This window comes from Sciurus carolinensis, chromosome X, assembly GCF_902686445.1.
Source record: "Sciurus carolinensis chromosome X, mSciCar1.2, whole genome shotgun sequence".
NCBI classification, from domain to species: Eukaryota; Metazoa; Chordata; class Mammalia; order Rodentia; family Sciuridae; genus Sciurus; species Sciurus carolinensis.
In genome coordinates, this window is record NC_062232.1 from 89,026,372 (window position 1) to 89,046,691 (window position 20,320).

The 20,320-nt window shown below is 43.1% G+C and overlaps 1 protein-coding gene across 5 annotated transcripts in view; it reads left to right on the forward strand.

Annotated features, from left to right (window-relative positions):
* Frmpd3 (FERM and PDZ domain containing 3) overlaps window positions 1-20,320 on the forward strand; it is a 142,247-nt gene that overhangs the window by 68,900 nt on the left and 53,027 nt on the right. The window contains exons 2-4 of one of the 5 annotated variants that reach the window (XM_047535961.1): window positions 1,215-1,369; window positions 4,790-4,892; window positions 7,802-7,847. The exons of 1 other annotated variant lie outside the window; for it this stretch is intronic. In XM_047535961.1, coding sequence (XP_047391917.1) covers window positions 1,222-1,369; window positions 4,790-4,892; window positions 7,802-7,847 — 297 coding nt within the window. In that variant the 5' untranslated portion in view covers window positions 1,215-1,221. The remainder of the gene's footprint in view (window positions 1-1,214; window positions 1,370-4,789; window positions 4,893-7,801; window positions 7,848-20,320) is intronic. 3 more of the 5 variants (XM_047535962.1, XM_047535958.1, XM_047535963.1) reach the window with 3 other exon arrangements.

Below are 20,320 nucleotides of genomic sequence, written 5' to 3' on the forward strand. Positions count from 1 at the left end.
ACCTAACTGCTTGAAACCATTTGCCACTGATGAATTTGGTATTCTTAGCTATTCGACAGTTACCTCACTCTAATAGTGTCAAAAACTCCTACTTTTTTAACAACTTTATACTAGTTTGATTAATCAACTCCTGGCCCTCCATATCTTGTTTTGAAGGGCCCTGCCTGGGACCTTAAATTTAGAGAATATACATACTCATGCAAGGGAATCTAAGCCCATATGGTAGGCCCCTTTATTCCACCTCCACCTGCCCTACCCTTCCCTTGGGCCATTGTTCCCTTTTCATGTCCGGCCAAGTGCCCAGTGCTCTCACAGTGCCCCAGCACCCTCACCCTCAGGGCTTTTCATCTGAACACTACATTCAGGCCTATCTTTGCCTGCAGTATGTCTCACCCTGGCCCATGTAGAAGCTTTATAAAGCTCTTGTGTAATTCCTAAGCTTCAGTAACTTTTAAGTTGTGGGCATCTGGAGAACAATCTGTAATCTCTCCCAGGTGTTAGGGTACCGCTTTCTCTTCTGCCAGTTCCTCTGAGTTTCAGGTCTGTCAGCAGCCCAGGGATACATTTCCCCTTCTAGCCCACAGGAGCCATTTTCCAGCTGTCCCATTCAATGAAGTAAGTTGGCATGATGTACCATTGTCTAAAGTAGTGGTCCTAAACATGAGCATACTTGTTTATATATGCCACCGTAATAGTTCCTTTTTAGATACCACCTAAGAAATATTAAAGTTTCAAATTACTCAAGGATTTCGTGAAGATTCCCCGCATTGTGGAATGACTTCACATTCCTTTACCACTTATCTGTCAGTTTATGTGGCCCATTCCCTCAAGGTTTTGGTTCCCCTCAGGGAGTTAATAGCCACGTAACATGGGTGATGCTGGTTGACTTCAGAACCGCACATTTGCACTTAGGGTTTTTCTGGAGTCCCAGTGCCTTATAGGAATGGTCTGACTCTTAATTTCAGACTCCATGGCACCCGTTTCTTCTTCTGGCTCCAAGCCTGAGGTCAAGTGACTTCTCCTTCCCAGATTCCTCTTTCTCCAATCTGAAATATGAGGCTGTCATCACCTCTGTTGGTTCCAGAAGATTTAGGAAGTTAAACTGTGACCTCTCAGGTGCTGTGGCCAGAACCCTAACCAATGTCCCACACAACTGGTTCTGAGGTTTAGTTCCCTTTGCATCTTGTTTTGCTCCCATCTTCCCCTTCCCCCAGTCATGTGATGCAGGAAGAGAGCGCAAATGATATGGAATGTGAGCAACAGCCAGCAGAGACGCTGCGACAAGTGACCATTCACCGAGACCCTATATATGGCTTTGGCTTCGTGGCCGGCAGTGAGAGGCCTGTGGTGGTTCGTTCTGTGAGGCCAGGTAGGTGTCCCTTGTAGTGTCCCTCTAGCCCTAGCTCTATCCCCCCACACCATCTGTCTGCCCAGAGAGCAGAGCGTTCAAGTACACTGTGTTCCTGAAGAATTCATGAAGAGTAAGTAAATGCTTGCTGACCATTAACTGTGTTTAAGACTAATTGACCCAAACCATTGAGGTAGCTTGGAGCCTTAGAGGCTGCAGTTGATTGTTTAATAGGATCTGGGTCCTAATAAATATTCCCTTTGCACAGAACAATCAAAGAAGAGCATAATGCTTTGGATGATAAAGTTCCATTTATTCAGTTCAACAAGTATTTATAGATCGCCTTTTCTAAGCTCAGCAATGTGGCAGGGAAGTACAAGACACAGTTTCTGTCCATAAGAATCTAACCATCAGGCTGTGGAGACTGGTAAAAACTCATGAAATAAGCTGGGCACAGTGGTGCACACCTGTAATCCCTGAAACTCAGGAGGCTGAAGCAGGAGGATCACAAGTTTGAGGCCAACCTTAGCAAATTAGTGAGACCCTATCTCAAACCAAAAAGTAAAAAGGGCTGGGGAATTAACTCAGTGCTAAAGCACCCCTGCATTCAATCTCCAATACCACAAAAGAAAAAAAAATGAAATAGATCTGCCACTGAAGACTGGAATTAGTATAGAGACCACAGATGAGATAGGAAGGGGGAGGAGAATGAAATCTCTAAATGCCCCAGTGGCAATAAAAATAACACCATTGATTAAACATCTACTTACTATGCACTTTACATCATCTTGTTTAATCCTGACAGCCAAGCTTGCAAGGTAAGTAAGTAATACCTTTCCCATTGCACAAATGAGGAAACTGAGGCATAGAGGAGGAGAAACGACATGTCCAGGGTCACCAAGCTAGAAAGCAGCAGTGCCAGTGCTTGCTCCAGGGTCTGTCTTATGCCATGAGGAGGAAAGAGGGACTTGATTGGGATCCTGGGGGATGGAACAAGCAAAAGCCCCCCCTAAACTGTGAATGAGACAGGAAAAGATTGAAGCACTGTTTTGTTCCAAATCTGCTATCATTGACAGAAGATAGACAGAAAGGAGCTTTATTCCCGAATTGCTGGGCCTGAGGCTTTAGATGTTTACAACAGTTTCTCGCTCAGTCAAGAGGAGCAGCCAGAGTACAAACTGGTCTTGCAGAAATTTGATGAATTTTGCAATCCTCAAAGGAAAAGAAAAATATTGTGTAAATGTGCTTCAACTAGAGGCCACAGAGAAAAAAAATATTCAATACAGAAGTGTGGGGCTGACCTAAGGCTTCCAAATCAGTCATTCAGTTTGGCAGGAGAGTTTTGAGTCTCTGATCAGAAATCAGATTTGACCTGGGAAAGAAGGACCAGATAAAACTTAGTAGTAGACCACCAGGTATCCCTGCTTTAAATTCAAAGGAGACAGAATCACAATTTGTAGGGCCAGAGAAAGCTCCTAGGCCTCGGGGGGGTCAACTGCAAAAGGTCTAAGATAAAGATGAAGGAGGAGTTGGAGGGGTGAAGAGAAGACTCCAGGTGAGAGCCACAAAGAACCATACGGTAACAGGCACAGCCCTATTAGAGATTCGGGCTGAACCACATTGCAGCATCTGCTCAGGCAGCTGTCAAGTGGTTCAGTGTTCGAGAACATAAGAAAAGACAAAGAAGTATTTTATGCAGGAGCAATTGTAATTTGGTAAGCCAACAAACCATTAGTGAAAGGATAGTAGATTGAATGTTACCAGTGCCATCAAGGGCCAAGGCCTGCAGAGGAGGAAAATTTCCATGAGGACCTCTTCTATAGTAAGGGGGAGGTGGAGAGATGGAGATAGGGGAGGAAGGAGGGAGGGAAGGAAGGAATGCAATAGGTAGAGTGGCCTCCGCCTAAGAACCTGGTATTTTTGACAGAAGTAGATAGAAAGAATGAAATGAATTGAAGGAATTATCCCTTCAAGGATGTGATAACTACCATTTATTGAATTCTTACCAACATCAATTAACTGTTTTAAGTACTATACATTCATCATTTCATTTATCCTCCCAACATGCTTATGATGTATAGGTACTATTATTTTCCCATTTTGCAGAGAAGGTAAGAGAAACTCAGAAACATTCACCCAAGGTCACATAACTAGTGGATTAATTGCAGGTTTGGGATTCGAGACCAGGTCTGTCTGGCGGCAAAGAGTTTACTCTTCACCACCACTCTTTCCACTACTGAAGTCACTGCTGGCAGGAGACTGTGTTGGCCTAGAGAGTTCATGGCCATTGCTGTCAGAGTGGTGACTCCTGCTGGCCATGATGGCTCAGCCTTCCTCACCACACAGGGTTGTGGCTCCAGAGCCATTGGGCTGTCCTCAAGCGACATATTTGCTGTATATGTTCATGTTTTCAGAATTTGGGCAGCACCCTTGTTTTTAGAGAGATAGAGAAGTTGGGATCTGCCTTTTAAAAGTAGACACAAATGAGAGTTGAAGCTGGTTTAAGGGTGGGACATGTCATTAAACATTTCTTTCTGGTTTGAGTCAGGCCAGATCTGACCTCTCATTCTCTGAGACTGAAAAACATCAGTCCAAAAAGGTTTTGCTGAACAGCAGAAGCAGTACAGCCTCATACCATCCCTCTATCCCTACCATTTCCTCCAACCAAGAAGTATATATGCTAGGTGCAGTGGTACATGCCTGTGATCCCAATGACCCGGGAAACTGAGGCAGGAGGATCACAAGTTCAAGGCCAACCTCAGCAACTTAAGAAGATCCTGTCTCAAAATTAAAAAGGGCTGGGGCTGCAGCTCAGTGGTAAAGCATGCCTGTGTTAAATTCCCAAGTATCATACAAAAAAGTATAGCTCTCAGCTAGGTCTACTTTCTGAAGCTCAGCAGTAGAGATGGGAAAGGGAGAAAGCAAATAAATTTCCAGCTGTCCAAGAATTCATGCATTGTTTTCCTCATTTATTGAACAGTAGCATCTTTTAATGTTGAAGAAGATTAAACCCTTTAAGTCTTTTAGTCCATCCCCCTGTCTCCGAGCAAGTGAATGCCTAAACCATTCCAGACCAGAAAGTATGAATAATATTCGAGGAAGAAGTTTCCTCCCCCTCCTTCTGTCACCTGTAACATCCCCAGCAGTCTGAAAGTCTGTGTTCCTCTTTAGAACCAAGCCAGTAAAGCACTTACTAACCTTGTCTGAGTATGAGGTCTGGGCTTGGGACCTTTTGCCACCACACCACGCCCAGTCAAACAAGGCCCGCTGCATTCTCTTTCTTTGTTGTTATTCTGCCCTCCCACCTTCCATAAGCAGCAGCCAAAAGCATCATTTCCTGCAGGCCTTGCAAGTCTCCCTCAGGCACCGTGGCTCTTGCCCAGACTTGTGCTTTCCCAGCAGTAGCTCGAAGCTCTCACGCCTCTCTCCTCTCCTCTGCAGGAGGCCCCTCTGAGGACAAGCTCCTGGCTGGTGACCAGATTGTGGCTATTAATGAGGAGGACGTGAGTGAAGCCCCCAGGGAGAGGTTCATAGAACTCATCAGGTAACAGGGGCCTCTGGGGCCTTGACAGGAGCTGAGTAGTATTCCCCAACCCTAGGCCTAGGTCTACCACTATCCTCCCTGGCCCCCAAAGAGGAAACATTCCAGGCAAAATAGACCCAGCCAGGGCTCCTGGCTACCCAGAACTACAGGGCACAACCAGTCAGGGTTAGCAGAAGCTTCACAGACTCTGGCTTAAACTTGCTCGGATGATGTGAGTAGGCACAAAGAAGAATCTCCTCCTACAGCCTCACCTCTACCGTCCCCAACTGATCTCCTCACCTGAGCCCCTTTGTGTTGGGGTTACTATGCAGTGGGACAGACCAAGTGACTGGTGAGAATAAATAGGACATTAAAAGAACACTCTGAGATCAGCAAAGACATTATTCCCACCTCCCCATCCCATCCCATAGTCACACACACACACACACACACACACACACACACACACACACACACACGGAGAAAATCAGATCCCTTCCCAGTGGCTTGAGAAATGGAACCTACTGTTGTGGATTATCCCCTTGTTGTTTGTGACACCTTAATGTCCATCCTCCCCAGATAGAAGCAGGTGAGAGAGGAAGGGAGTATTCAGGGGACCACTGCATCTGCGAATGGAGAGTAATCACATTGTCTTTACCTGTCCCTTACCACTATACACATTCCACACACATGTCACACACAATCCCCTTACCCCCACTCACACCATGTGCTCATACACTTCCATAGTTTGTTGATATGGAACAAGAGGATAAAGGTGAAGACAATAAAGGTCATGTGTTAACCTTGGCTTTGGGGATGCTGGCTATCCTCAAATGGGACCATGTCCTCTGTCTGTCTCTCTGTCTCTCTGTCTCTCCCTTATGTATTCTCATTCCATCTCTGCCTCCATCTCCCTCAATCCTCTATCTGTTAATTCAGAGTATTTTCATTCTACTCATCCTTCTGGGAATCCCCAAAGCCCACTTGGTCCCAGAGTCCCTCCCTAGCTTTCAAAAGACTTAGCATTCTGCATGTGGTATAGAACCCTCTTCTCAGCTCTAAAGGGGTTTGGAATGCTCCATCCAGAATTCCAAAACAGGTCTTCCACAGCATCTTCCCTCCAGTCCAACATGTGTCTGGTCCCTGATGACCTTCTGTTTGTCTGTTCTCCAAGTCCAATTATCCATGCATTCCCCCACTCCTCACCCTCCATCCTCCACCCTCAACCACCACATTGATATGGGGTGAATTCTTTTCACCCCATTAGGTTATATTGGAATTCTTTAAGCCTGATCACCTGGAAGTCTACTTTGCCTCTAGTGAACATCTTTGTACCTAGAACAAAATAACCTAATTTTTTTTGAGGGATTCCAGGGTTCTTTTGATAACTTCAGGGGCTGGTAGGTCACTCTTTCAATGATTTACTGAGTGTCTGCTATGTGCCAGGCACCGTTTTAGGTACTGAAGATACAGCACTGAGTAAGAGACAAAAATCCCTGACTCATTGGAATTTATATTCTGGTAGATACCCACACTTAGCAGTGAACCAGATAAATAATTGTACACTGTATTAGAAGTCGATAAATGTTATTGAAGAATAGAAAGTAGGCTGGGGTAAAGAGGGTTGAGAGTGCTGGACACAAAGTTACAGAATGTAACTTTAAGCAGCATGGCCAGTTTGGGCTTCATTGAGAAGGTGGCATTTGAAGAAAGACTTGAAGGAGGTGAAGGTGTTGGAGAAAGTGAAGAACCAGTACAAAGACCCTAAGGCAGGAGTGTGTCTGGCCTGATTAAGGAACAGGGGAGGAGCCAGTGTGACTGGCATCAGATAAGGAAGGGGAAGAGTTGTGGAAGATAGGTCCAGATTAAGGAGAGCCTTGTAAGCCATCATAAATGAATGGGGAAACATAGTTGGGGCTGGAGCAGATAAGCCACATGACTTGCGTTATACCCCTTCCCTGTTCAAGATAAAGGATTTTCCTCAGTCTTTTCCCTGTAACACAACTCTCCTTGGGAACTTCAAGACCTTGAAGCTGATTCATGCCTGGACTTTGCATCATTGAATATGAAAACTGTTCAGAGTTCTTAAGCAAGGGGCCTAGGCATTTCTCAAATGCCCAGAATCAAGTCTGTCTTAACACTACTTCTTGAATGCCTTTATTCCCATAAACATTTGAAAAAAGTCAACAAGGAAAGGGGAAGCTCCTTTGGGGCGAACTATTTCCATTTCTTTTAGTTCTTTTACAGGATTATGTATTCCTGGGAGAGAATTTTCATACCTCACAGGCTCTTTGATCGCTGGCATAATTCTTGTCGGAAGAGTTTCAAATTCCTCATCCTTTTGAATATTTGCTATCTGGAGAGAGTCTTGGCTTCCATCTGTTGCTCCCTGGCTCTCATTTTTTTCTGCTCCCTCAATTAAAACAAATCTGCTGAGTATGAGTCATGCTGACCAAATGACCTCCTTTGGGTTTTTCCTTTGAGTTTCTCCTCCTGCTTAAATACCAAATTGCCAATAATCATTGTACATGGTTCCCAGGATCCAGTGGTTGGATGCCCTGTGCGTTCCATAATTCAGGCCTTTAGTTTTCCTTGAGAATGTTCTACTCTACAGATAAAATTGCTCCTAAAGTTTGGGGATTTCTACAGAGAGAATATGAGAAGGAATATAAAAAGAAGACCTGAAAAATGACAACCCCAGAGGTAATGGTAATACCATCATCAGATGCCTGCATGAACCTATATGGATGGTTTGTGTCAGACTCCACAAATGATGAGAGGCAAGACATTCATGCAGATACTCAGATTACCCTCTGTCCTAATCCATATCCTTGAATGCAACCCAGGGGAAAATTCTGGTGTTGCTTCCTGTACTAGATGAATACCTAGTGCATGATACACTGCTCTCCTGTTCCCTCTTTTCTCTGTAGGAGCGCTAAGGAATTCATCGTTCTTACAGTTCTGCACACTCATCAGGTGAGTGAGCCTGTTTGCCATCTGTCCTTCCTTCTGACTGACAAGAGATGACCCTGTATTAGAGAGCAACAGCACGGGAAGAGGGGGGATCAGACACTAGGACCAACAAGGATGATCCTAGGAGTTAAGGATTCAGGAGTGAATTTAAAGAATACTTTATAGAGATCATGTCTACTCTAACATCAAAGGCTGAAGATTTTAAAGGACTGTGCAGAGCTGTATTCCCTCTCCTGTCCCCTGCTTTACCCACTTAAGCTGCCCACTGCCTCCATTCCAAATCTACTTCCACTTCTTTTTTGTTGTGTGCCATCCAAATTTATCTATCCAGTGTCCAACTCTCATAAAGCCCTGGAAGATGGTGGGTGTTAGTATTATTCATACATATAAGTATTTACTAAGCAACCTATGACATATAAGTTACAGCACCATATGTGAGGACTTTCACATAAAATTCCTGAGAGGTGCATTGGACAAAGAGATTCATCTTTGTCCTAGGACAGTCACTAACTGGCTGTGTGAGCTTGGGTGGGTCAGTTCCCATTTCTAAATCTATTTTTTCATCTGTAAATTAAGAAGTTCATAGAACAGTGTTTCCTAAATAAGCCTGACCACAATTGTCTATCGAACTACTTATTAAAAGTAAAAATATTTTGAGCAGGGCACAGTGGTATGTACCTGCAGTTCCAGCTATTTGGGAGGCTGAGACAGGAGAATTTCTTGAGCCCAGGAGTTCAAGGCCAACCTGGGCAGCATGGCGAGACTCCATCTCAAAAATTAAAAAAAAAAAAGTAATGGAAACAGGGTTGTGGGCACTTGTCTAACATGTGTGAGGCCCTGGGTTCAATCTCCATTACCACCAAAAAATAATAATCACATTAAATACAAAAAGTAAAAATCTTCAGGTCCCTCTCCTCAAGCATTGGATTCAGAAAGCCTAGTGTCCATTACTAGGATACATACTGATCGCAATCACACTTGAATGTACAAATCCAGATGTAAAACTTCCGCATGCAAAACTCACAGCCCTCACTCCACCTCCAGCCCATCTTTCCCCGGTACTAATAGCCCAATCCCTGGACGAGGCTACCCCTGAAGTGGACCTTGAGGGAGGGGAAGGAATTCCCTGGCATGGAGTGAGGGAAAGATTTTTCAAAAAGAGACAGTATTTCTAAGAAAAGCCAGGCAATGGAGCACAGGTGTGGGGCCTAAGCTTGAGTCAGGGGGTCCAGGCTCAAATCAAGCCCAGCAGTGAATGTCTCACCCTAAGGCCCCCAGCCCTCTTCTGAGCCTGTGCGAACTTCACCTACACATATACACTCATGCATATGATCAAATATACATATATATCCTTACAAATACACATACATGCATCCCTATTATGCAATAAACTCACGTACACACACACTTGCTTACATACACTTTCACTTACACACTCATGTATTCACTCACACATATACATTGTCGGACACATACACATACATCTCACATATAAATACTGACACATACAATGCTCCCAGGCAGGCCTCACGCAATTGCAATTCTCTGACTCTGGTCAGAAGACCCCACCCTTTCATGGGTGTCATGAATAGTCCCCTTCTCATTTTACTGCATATGTGCAGTTGTCAAATGGTCAGTGGGGAGTCAGTTCCCAACAACTGCCCCCACAATCTCCTGTCTTGAAAATGTCCACCAAGAGCTGGGTGCAGTGGCACATGTCTGAGATCCCACTGGCTCAGGAGGCTGAGGCAGGAGGATTGCAAGTTCAAAGCCAGCCTCAGCAACTTAGGGAGGCCCTAAGCAACTTGGTGAGACCCTGTCACTAAATGAAATGTAAAAAAGGACTGGGGATGTGGCTCAGTGGTTAATGTCCCTGGGTTCAATCCTTGGTACCTCCCCTTAAAAACAAAGAAAAGAAAATGGCTACCAGTTGTCCCCCCAAAAACATGGTTTTTGTATGGTTACAATATATTGGTCTGATCAGAGACACATTATAGGGTACTCTGTTAGTCAGGTCTCCTCAAATGTCACCTCCTTGCAAAAGCCTTCCTTAACTACCCTTTTTGTTTTGTTTTGTTTTTGTACCAGGGATTGAACCCAGGGGTGCTTAACCACTGAGCCACATCCCCAGCCCTTTTGGTATTTTATTTAGAGACAAGATCTCACTGAGTTGCTTAGGGCCTTGATAAGTTGCTGAGGCTAGCTTTGAATTCATGATCCTCCTGACTCAGTCTCCCAGGCTACTGGGATTATGTGCATGCTCCACAGCACCCAGCCTTGACTGCCCTTTCTAAGATAGCATCTACCTGTCATTATCTCCTGATACTGCTTAACTTTTCATCATTGGCGAAATATATTTTTAACTTTTTTCATTTGAAATAATTGTGAATTCACAAAAAGTTGCAAATCTAGTACACAGACATATTGTGTATCCTTTACCCTGCTGCTCCCAGTAGGTACAACTTTCATAACTATAGTGCAATATCAAAATCAGGAAATTAACATTGTTTCAATTAGCATATATAGTTCAATATGAATTATACACATATACACAATGTGTATCAGATGTGTAGGTTTGTGTATCCACCAACACAATCAAGACACTGGGCCAGCAACAAATACATGAAAAAATGTTCATCATTAGTAATTAGGGAAATGCAAATCAAAACTACACTGAGATTTCATCTCATACCAGCCAGAATGGCAGTCATCAAGAATACAAACAATACTAACTGTTAGAGAAAGGGGAACAATTTTACACTGTTGGCAGAATTGTAAATTAGTACAAACACTATGGAAATCACTATGGAGGTTTCTCCAAGACTAGGCATGGAACCACCATATGACCCAGCTATACTACTCCTTGGAATTTATCCTAAAGAATTAAAGTCAGCATACTATAATGATACATGCATACCCATGTTTATGGCAGCACAATTCACAAGAGCCAAATTATGGAACCTGCCTAATGTCTATCAAAAGATTAATGAATAAAGAAAATGTGGTACTGGGTATTGCGTACGCCTGAAATCCCAGCAACTTGGGAGACCGAGGCAAGAGGATTGCAAGTTTGAGGTCAGCCTCACCATTTAGCAACACACTGTGTAGAAATAAAAAAGACTGGGGCTGTACCTCAGTAGTAGATCACCCCTATGTTCAATCCCCAGTGCCAAAAAAATTAACTGAAAAAGTTTGACACGAAAAAGGACCCTTATGTTGTCCTTTTACTGACATACCCATTTCCCCCACTCCCTCCTGAAATCCCTGTCAACCACTAATCTGTTCTCCTTTTCTGTAATGTCATCATTTCAAGAATATTACATAAATGGAATAATATAGTATAATATCCTATGTAATCTTTGGGCATTGGCTTTTTTCACTCAGCATAATGCCCTTGAGATTTATCAAACTTGTCAATATTTTGTTCCTTTCATTGCACAGTAGTATTCCATGGTGTGGATATACCACAGTTTGTTAATCATCTACCATTGACAGGTATCCAGGCTGTTTCTCAATTTTTGGCTATTATGAATGAAGCTGCTGTAAACATTTATGTACAGGATTTTGTGAGCATAATTTTTCATTTCTCAAGAGTGTGATTGCTGGTTCATTTACTAAGTATATGTTTGTTTATTGAGGAACGGCAAGATTATTTTACATTCCCATGAAATGTATATTTATATGTTTATTATCTATATTCCTCATTAGAATGTGAGCTCCACAAAGGGTAGGAACAGTTGTATTATTATTTTTATTATTATTATCATCATTATTATTATTATTACTGTAACCCCTAGTAGCTGAAACAGCACCTGGCACAGAGTAGGCACTAATAAATACCGGTTGAAGGAATGAAGGAAAACCAACTTCCTAAAAAGCAACCTAAATTTAAATGCCCAAACTTAGGTACAGAATAAAGAACCTAACCCCCCCCACCATCTCCATTCTAACTTTCCCATTCCAGTTCCTCCAACACTCCCTTGTCCCCAATTCTAATGCTTCCACTTGTCCCATCCCATGGCCTCTTTGCCATGGCCAGACTACTTTCCTTCTCTTCCTTGTACATTTTTTACGTCTTCTGCCCAGCAGACTTTTGTCATTGTACTCTTCCACATCTCTTCTGATAACATCTGTTTCCTTTAAAACCTGGCTGGATACTCGTGTTTTCCAAATGGCTTTGTCTGACTAACCCCAATGTGAGTTTCTCATTCATTCATTCAACAAGCAATTGTTGAATACCTGCTGTTCTGGATACTCTTTAATGTCTTTTTTGGGGTGGGCACCAGGGATTGAAACCAGGGGCACTTAATCCCCAGCACTTTTTATTTTTTGAGAAAGGGTCTCACTAAGTTGCTTAGGGCCTCACCTTATTTGCTGAGGCTGGCTTTGAACTTGTGATCCTCCTGCCTCAACCTGTTCTGGGCAATCTTATAGGCTGGAAATGTAACAGTACATGGGACAGAGATGGTTGCTGACCTCCCAAAGTTTACATTCTATTCCTTGACCTTATGCTTAGCCTGGGAGTATAGAAGTGAGCAAACACACACACACACACACACACACTCTCTCTCTCTCTCTCTCTCTCTCTCTCTCTCTCTCTCTCTCTCTCTCTCTCTCTCTCTCAGGTGATAGTCAAAACTTTTAACAACCTGAGCCAGATATAGTGGCACACACCTATAATCCCAGCAACTCAGGAGGCTGGGGCAGGAGGATTGCAAGTTTGAGCCCAGCCCAGGAAACTTAGTGATACACAATGGAATATTACTCAGCCTTAAAGGAGAATAAATTTATGGCATTTGCAGGTAAATGGATGGAGTTGGAGAATATCATGCTAAGAAAAATAAGCCAATCCCCAAAAACCAAAGACCAAATGTTTTCCCTGATATGTGGATGCTGATTCATAATGGGGGGGGCGGGCAAGGGAAGAATGGAAGAACTTTAGATTGGGGCAGAGGGGAGTGAGGGTAGGGGAGGGATTATGGGGTTGGGAAAGATGGGGGAATGAGATGGCTATTATTACCCTATATACATGTAAGATTACATGAATGGTGTGCCTCTGTATCATGCACAACCAGAGAAATGAAAAGTTGTGTTCCATTCATATACAATGAATAGAAATGCATTCTGATGTCATGTATAACTAATTAGAAAATTACAATAAAAGAACCTATCTCCAAAAAATTTTTTTAAAGGAACGGGGATGTCACTCACCACCTTTGAGTTCAATCTCCAGTACCAAAAAAACAATGACAACAAAAATACAACCTTTACCAACCTGTGCAGTAGGAGCCAACCAATCAGAATGTAAGCCAGTAAAAACAACTGGAACTTAGTCTTGGAGGACTTCTAGTTATACCAGGTTTTGGTCTACATTGGTACAGAGGTCTCAGGGGAGAGGTCAGATGGCACCCAGGAAATTTAGGGCAGCATCTACTTACTAACCAGTGTGAAAAAAAATCCCTCAAGATTTTACAACCAGTATGGCATTCCAACTGAATGGCAGCTTTGCATACATCTACATTTGATCATCATTATCAATAGATTCTGGATTTGAAAATTCGCCTACTTGCTAAAATTTATATGTAACCTGCAAAATCAATACTCAGAGCACTTTCCTGGTCATTTGCAGACATGCACAGAGCATGAAATGTTTGAGTTGCCCAGTGCACTCCGTTCCCAGCTGAGGTCAAACAAGGCAATGCCCACTCTTCTTGGGTCAGCTCTCATATGGAGATGCCCAGAGGATGGAGACTGTAGCAGGCAGTGCAGGGTATGAAAATCTCCAATTCTGGGGCCATCTGGACAAGGTTTGAATCCCCACTCTAGTACCTGTGCCTGAGACAGTCTTAGACAAGTTACTTAATATTTGTGATCCTCAATTTCTCTTGTGAAACAAAGAAAAAAGAATCTACCAGGATGAGTATCCAGGCATGTTGTTGCATGCCTATAATCCCAGCTCTTCCAGAGACTAAAATAGGAGGATTGCCATTTTGAGGCTAGACTGTACAACTTAGTGAAACCCTGTCTCAAAATAAAATAATAAGAGCTAAGGTTGTAACTCAGTGGTAGAGCACTTGCTTAGCATGTGCAAGATCCTGAGTTCCATCCCCAGTACCACACACAGACACACACACACACATACACACACACACACACACACATACACACACACACACACGCGCGCGCGCGCGCGCACACACACACACACACACACACAATACCAGGGTGAGTTTTGGGGGGGATTTAAGATCATAACCTGTATGAAATTTGGAGCAGTTCAGTGTGTGACTTAACAAGATTTGACTGAGAATCTTGAATCTTCTCTCTCAAGGTATAGTGAAATTTTCTCGAAGACCCCCAACATGTTCCGTGTTACATTCCTACATCACAGAAAATAGTAGTGTGTCCACTGCAGAACTTTACTCTTCATGGGTACAGGGAGAATGTTGCCTCTTACTGAACTCTTGCCATAAATATGCTTGATAGCCATTTCTTCCAGAAAACAACCTCCTAATGTATCCAGGATGTGACATAGGAATCAGTGTTTGTAATAAGATCCACAGATGATTCTGATGATCAGTAGAATTTAATAAACACCAAACTAGATAATCCCTAAGGCTTCTTCCTACTCCTACATTCTGTGACTGATAATAATCTAATGCCTACTGCTGCATACAGTGGTAATGGTTTTTAGTCCTGGATAGTCATTGGAACCACCTGAGGAGCTCTTAAAACTTTGGATATTCTGACTCTAACCCTAACTAATTGAATTAGAATCTGTGAGGATGGGGCCCTTGAAAAGGTTCCCCAAATTATTCTGATGTGAAGTCTTTTTCATTTGACATTTTTCTTTTAACAGAGTTACTTGTACCATGGAAGACCGTTGTAAGGGTATTTTCAGGTGTCCTTTCCCAGGACCCCTCAAATCATACTACATAGGTACTTACTAAGCCTCTATGTATTTATATGGGTGTTCCTTAATCTTTGAGTGACCAACCGTTTCCTGTGAGTGACAGAATATATACAAGTGTTGGTATGCTTAGTTCTTGGTCCATAGTAGGTCCTCAATAAATATTTTTAAATAGATAAACAAAATACTGGGTTGTCACCTAGAATGGTTCTGGTAAAGCAGGTCCAGATAGTCCCTTCAAATGAAATCCTAGTTTTCTGATACTGAAAACGTAGTCTGTACCAAAAGAGCCTGAATTCCTAGTGCTTGGAGCTACTTGCCCAGAGGGAAAAACAAAATAATGAAAACCACTACAGAACTGGTTTTCCACAGAGCTTCTTGAAGTATAGTGCTTGACAAATGGTAGGTACTCAAACCATATTTGCTGAATTAATGAACTAATTTATTATTAATCTTAGCTATCAATTAATATCTTTTATGCTGTACTTACTGTGTGCTTGGTACTAGGGGGAGAAATGATAATATAAAATGTCATCTTTTCTTGTACAACCTGATTGGGGATATAAGCTATAGCAGGGTGAATTAACAGGGATACTGTAGGAAATCCAGGGAGGAGAATGGAGGGATTTGGGAAGGATTTAAGAGTAAGATAGAATCTGAACTGTATTTTTTATAAGAAATGGCATATAGCTGGTCAAAAGGGACACTGGGAGCCAGGTTTGGTGGTACATGTCTGTAATCCCAGAGACTCGGGAGGCTGAGGCAGGAGAATCACAAATTGAAGGCTGGATTCAGCAATTTAGTGAAACCTTGTCTCAAATTAAAAAAATAAAATAAAATAAAATAAAATAAAAGGGTTGGCTCTGGGTTCAGTTCCCACTACTTCAAAGTGTGTGCGGAATGCGGGTGGGGGACTCTGAAAGATAACGATGGGGAGGGGAACAGCATGAAGTGAATCCAGAAATGGAACAAACCCACTGTGTGCACAAAACTGTAGGCAGAACCACCAAGTACAATAGAAGGTGGTATTGGAGATAGGTGAAGGAGGAAGTTAGCGTGAAATGTGGCTTATGGGAGGCCTTGGAAGTGAGGTTCATCTCCAGACAGTCCTAAGTGAAGGAAGAAAGTCCTTCTGGTACCCTCATCAATGGCCTGGTGAAACCAGGACTGCCTCCATTATCCTAGGTGCCCTCACTGGTTGCTATGGGAATTGATTGTAAGTAGGCTCAGGTGTCGAAGACAATGAGCCAGCAAAAAGGCAAAATCAGAAAACCATGAAAGCTTCAGGCAGGAACCTGAGCGCCAGCCATTTACAGTAATCAAAGTAGGGCTGTAGACCAACCTCTCTCATTCCCCCCTACCTTCCCCAGGCTCTGGTAACCACCATTAAACCTCTACTCCTTGAGATTAACTTTTTTTAGATTTCAAAGTTACATAAAAGGGATGTGTTCTGTTGTTCTGTTCACAGTAGGGTGGCCATAGTTAATAATTATAGTTCAAAAGAGCTAGAAGAGATGATTTTGAATGTTCTCAACACAATGAAATAATAAAAGTTTGAGGTGATGGATTTGCTGATCACCCTGAGTTAACCATTATATAATGTATATGTTATGGTTTGAATGTGAGGTGTCCCCCAAAAGCTCACATGTGAGACAATGCAAGAAGGGTCAGAGGAGAAATGATTGAGTTATAAGAGTCTTAACCCTGTCTGTGAATTAATCACCTGACGGGACTGAGTGGTAACTGAAGTGGTAGGGTGTGGCTGGAGGAGAGGGGAATTAGGGGCGTGGCTTTGGGGTATGTATTTCTATCTTCCAAGTGAAGACCCTCTCTTGCTTCTTGATCACCATGTGGGCTGGTTCCCTCTGCCACACTCTACCTCCATGATGTACTGCCTCATCTTGAGCCCCAAGGAATGGAACCTGCTGTCTATGGATTGAGACCTCTGAAACCTTGAGCCCCTAAATAAACCTTTTCTCCTTTACAATTGTGCTGGTTGGGTCCTTAGTCACAGCAGTGAACTAGTTGACTAAAACAGAAAACATGTGTTAAAACATCACATTGTACCCCATAAACATGTACAATTATTATGTATCAACAAAAATAAAACTTTAAGAAAGTGGGGGCCACTAAAATGACCATATACCTGACTTTGGCCAAGATATGAATGATTACAGCTCTGAAATCTGTACTAATAGAGCCACCAAATTAAAAATGGTCAAAGAATCACCAGCTGCTGAATTCATCCCTGAGGGAGAGGCAGGCTATCTCTCCAATTCCTTATTCCACCTAGCTGCTGGCTTCATATTTGCTTCAAGGGGCTTTCAGTGGCCCCAAAGGTACTTAACAATTCTAGTCCCGCGTTTCAAGCCAAAATTCATTTTAGCCAGAAAGGGTGCCTGTTGCAAAATGAGACTCCCAGCTGCTTGGAGGAAAATAGGGTCAGTGAAGAGCTCTGATGTCCCAGCTTTAAGGCACTCAATTAATCTGTGCTTAATGGGTTAGGACATCTTCACCAATATAGATTGCTGAACCCCACTCTCCCAGGGATTCTGCCTTTTTAAGTCTGATTTGGGCCTAGGCTTCTGTGTTTTAACAAACACTCCCCAGTGATTCTTATCTTTGGGCAAGTTTTAGAAACAGTAGTTTTGTACATACCAGTAAGTTAGTGCAGGGGTCAGCAAACTTTTTGTAAAGGGCCATATGGTAAATATTTTTGACTTTGCAGATCAAAAGGGGTAACCCCAAAGCAACCTCAGTCAATATATAAGAAAAGGTCATGGCCTCCCATGTTCCAATTATGGCTTTGTTTGCAAAAACAGGTAGTTGGGAAAGTTTGGGCCCATGCAGTACTGCCATTTGCTGGGCCCTGAAATGTTTGTCACCCCTCCCTGGTACCCCATTTGCATTTTGAACTGGGCCTTCCCAATTCTCAGTATTTTAATTCAAAGGAGTTATCCTCATATTAAGAATTTCAGGACCCACAGCTGAGCTTTGAAGATGCTTCTGGACAAGGAGACCTTTGAGAGCTGCCTTATGTCCCCATGTAAGGCAGGCCCCACCTGCGTCTTAGCACAAGGCTAGACATGACACTATGACATCTAGCAGAGACTGGCTGGCAATGTGTGAGTCACCATTAGCGATCAAGGCTGAAGACTGAGAATATGATGGAGTCTTAGAGACCAACAAGACAAGGGTCAATGAGGAATGAGGCATAAACAAGCTAAAAATAGCTCTGAAACAGACACCAGAAATGATTATAATCCCTGAAAATATTGGCAATTCCACTTCCTCCTTTGTGGTTTTGCTCCTGTAAATATCTGAATCTTTCATTTTATAGTGATACAAAGAAAATATCTCCAGGACAGGATTTAATTTGGGATTTGGGGGAGGAAGAATAAAAATGCTGACCCCTCCACTGTGGGCAAATACATCAAAGAATACCAGTTGGGGTTCTTCGTTTGTTCAAATCCATTAAGGCAGACCAAGATGGAACCAGAATCAGTGGATGAAAGATCAGGAATGGACTTTCAGCTTCCACCTGCTGTGGGGGAACAATCACTAATCTAAGTTTCAAGAACTCTGGGTTCTGGTTTCAGCTCTGCTATTCAATTATTTCAGTACTTTGGGTGAACCACACTTTCTTCCTGGGCCTCTGTTTCACATATTAAAATGAAGGGTGGGGTGCTGGAGTTGTAGCTCGGTGGTAGAGTGATTGCCTAGCACGTGTGAGGCACTGGGTTCAATCCTCAGCACCACATAAATAAATAAATAAAGTCATTGTGTCCATCTGCAACTGAAAATATTTTTTTGAAGAACGAAGAGTGTGCTGCATGGCCCATTTAGGTTTCTAGAGATGCCTTGCTCCACACTATGCCATGGAGCCATCTGATGGCAGATGATTACAGAGAAGGGTGAGGGTGACTGTCAGGTAGAACAAAGCTTCTACCCACCTCTCATCTGTGGCACCTTGATGGGAAATCGGGTGACTGTGGAGATGTAGTCAAACTGTGCTGGCTGAGCAGAGCTACAGATATTTCTATTTTGCCCCTTCCCTTTGCTTCTGCATCAGCCTGCAGCCCCCACCTGGGATTTGAGCACCTGGCTGTGCAACACACAAAGGCATTTATTGACTCCATGAACAATCGATGCTGTAATCACTCTCTACAACCATCTCCAGCCCTGGATTTCGTTGTGCTGTATCGTCGACTGCCAACAAATTTGCTCCGTGGCTCAGGATAAGTCTAAGGTTCCTTTAGCTCAGTGGTTCTCAATCTTGGCTGCGCCTTGACATCATCAGAAGCTTTAAAAAATACTGATGCTTTGGCCTCAACCCCAGCTATTTATTTATTTATTTACTTATTTACTTATTTTGGTACTGGAGATTGAACCTGAGGGTGTTTAACCACTGAGCAACATCCCCAGCCCCTTTTTATTTTTTATTTTAAGACAGGGCCTCTCTAAGTTGCTGAGGCTGCCTTTGAACCTGTAATCCTCCTATCTGAGCCTCCTGAGTTGCTGGGATTACAGGCCTATGCCACCACACAGCTCCCAGCCCTTTTTTATTTTGAGACAGGGACTCACTAGGTTGCTTAGGGCCTCACTCAATTGCTGAGGCTGACCTTGAATTTGCAATCCTCCTGCCTCAATCTCCTGAGTTGCTGTGATTACCGGGGCATGCATTACTGTGCCTGGCCAACCCCAGGACTTCCTCCAATGTAATGGGTCAGGGGTGGAACCTGGGCCTTGGGATTTTTAAAAGCTCTAAGCATTTTTACTATGCAGCCAGGTCCAAGACCCACTGCTCAATTCCTGCTGGACTCGGATGAAACAAGTGGCTTTTTGCAGTCTGCTCTCTGTATGGAATGAGATTGTTGACTCTGATAGAGAATGCAGCTGAGCCGGAGGCCCATGACCAGATAAGGACCTTTGTTTCTGGTGTGTCTTTATCTTAGGGCCCTGCACTCCTGTGGCTGATCTTGCAAATGAATCCCAACCACAGTGTAAATGGCATATAATAGCTTAATATATTGTCTTTCCAGCTGTCAGAGACCTTTGCAAGGGTCACAACACATAGAAATTCCAGATGATAGGACTCACAGTCTCTGTGGCAAGGCCCTTGGGGGAGGGGTTTTGAAGTGACTCCAAACCTGATTTGCCCCTAGTCTTCATCTCAGTAAATGGAAACCCCATTCTTCTAGTTGACTCCTCTCTCTCTCACATCCCATATCTGACCTATCAACATATGATCTTGACTAAGTCTTCAGAATATATCCTGAAATCGCCCACTTTTCATCATCTCCAATATTAGCCATCCCAGCCAAGCCTCCATCATATTTGAATTGTGCTACAAATACAGGTACAAATATTGCAGTTAGACATGCCTAACTGGTCTTCCTACACTTGTCATTGCCCCCCCACACTCTATTTTCCACACAGAAGTCAGAGACATCTTTTAAAATACACATCAGACCCTGTCTGCTCAAAATCTGTCCATTGGAGTGAGATCCAAAGTTCTCACCCTGACTTACAAGGCCCTACATGACCCAGCTCCCAGCTGCTTGTC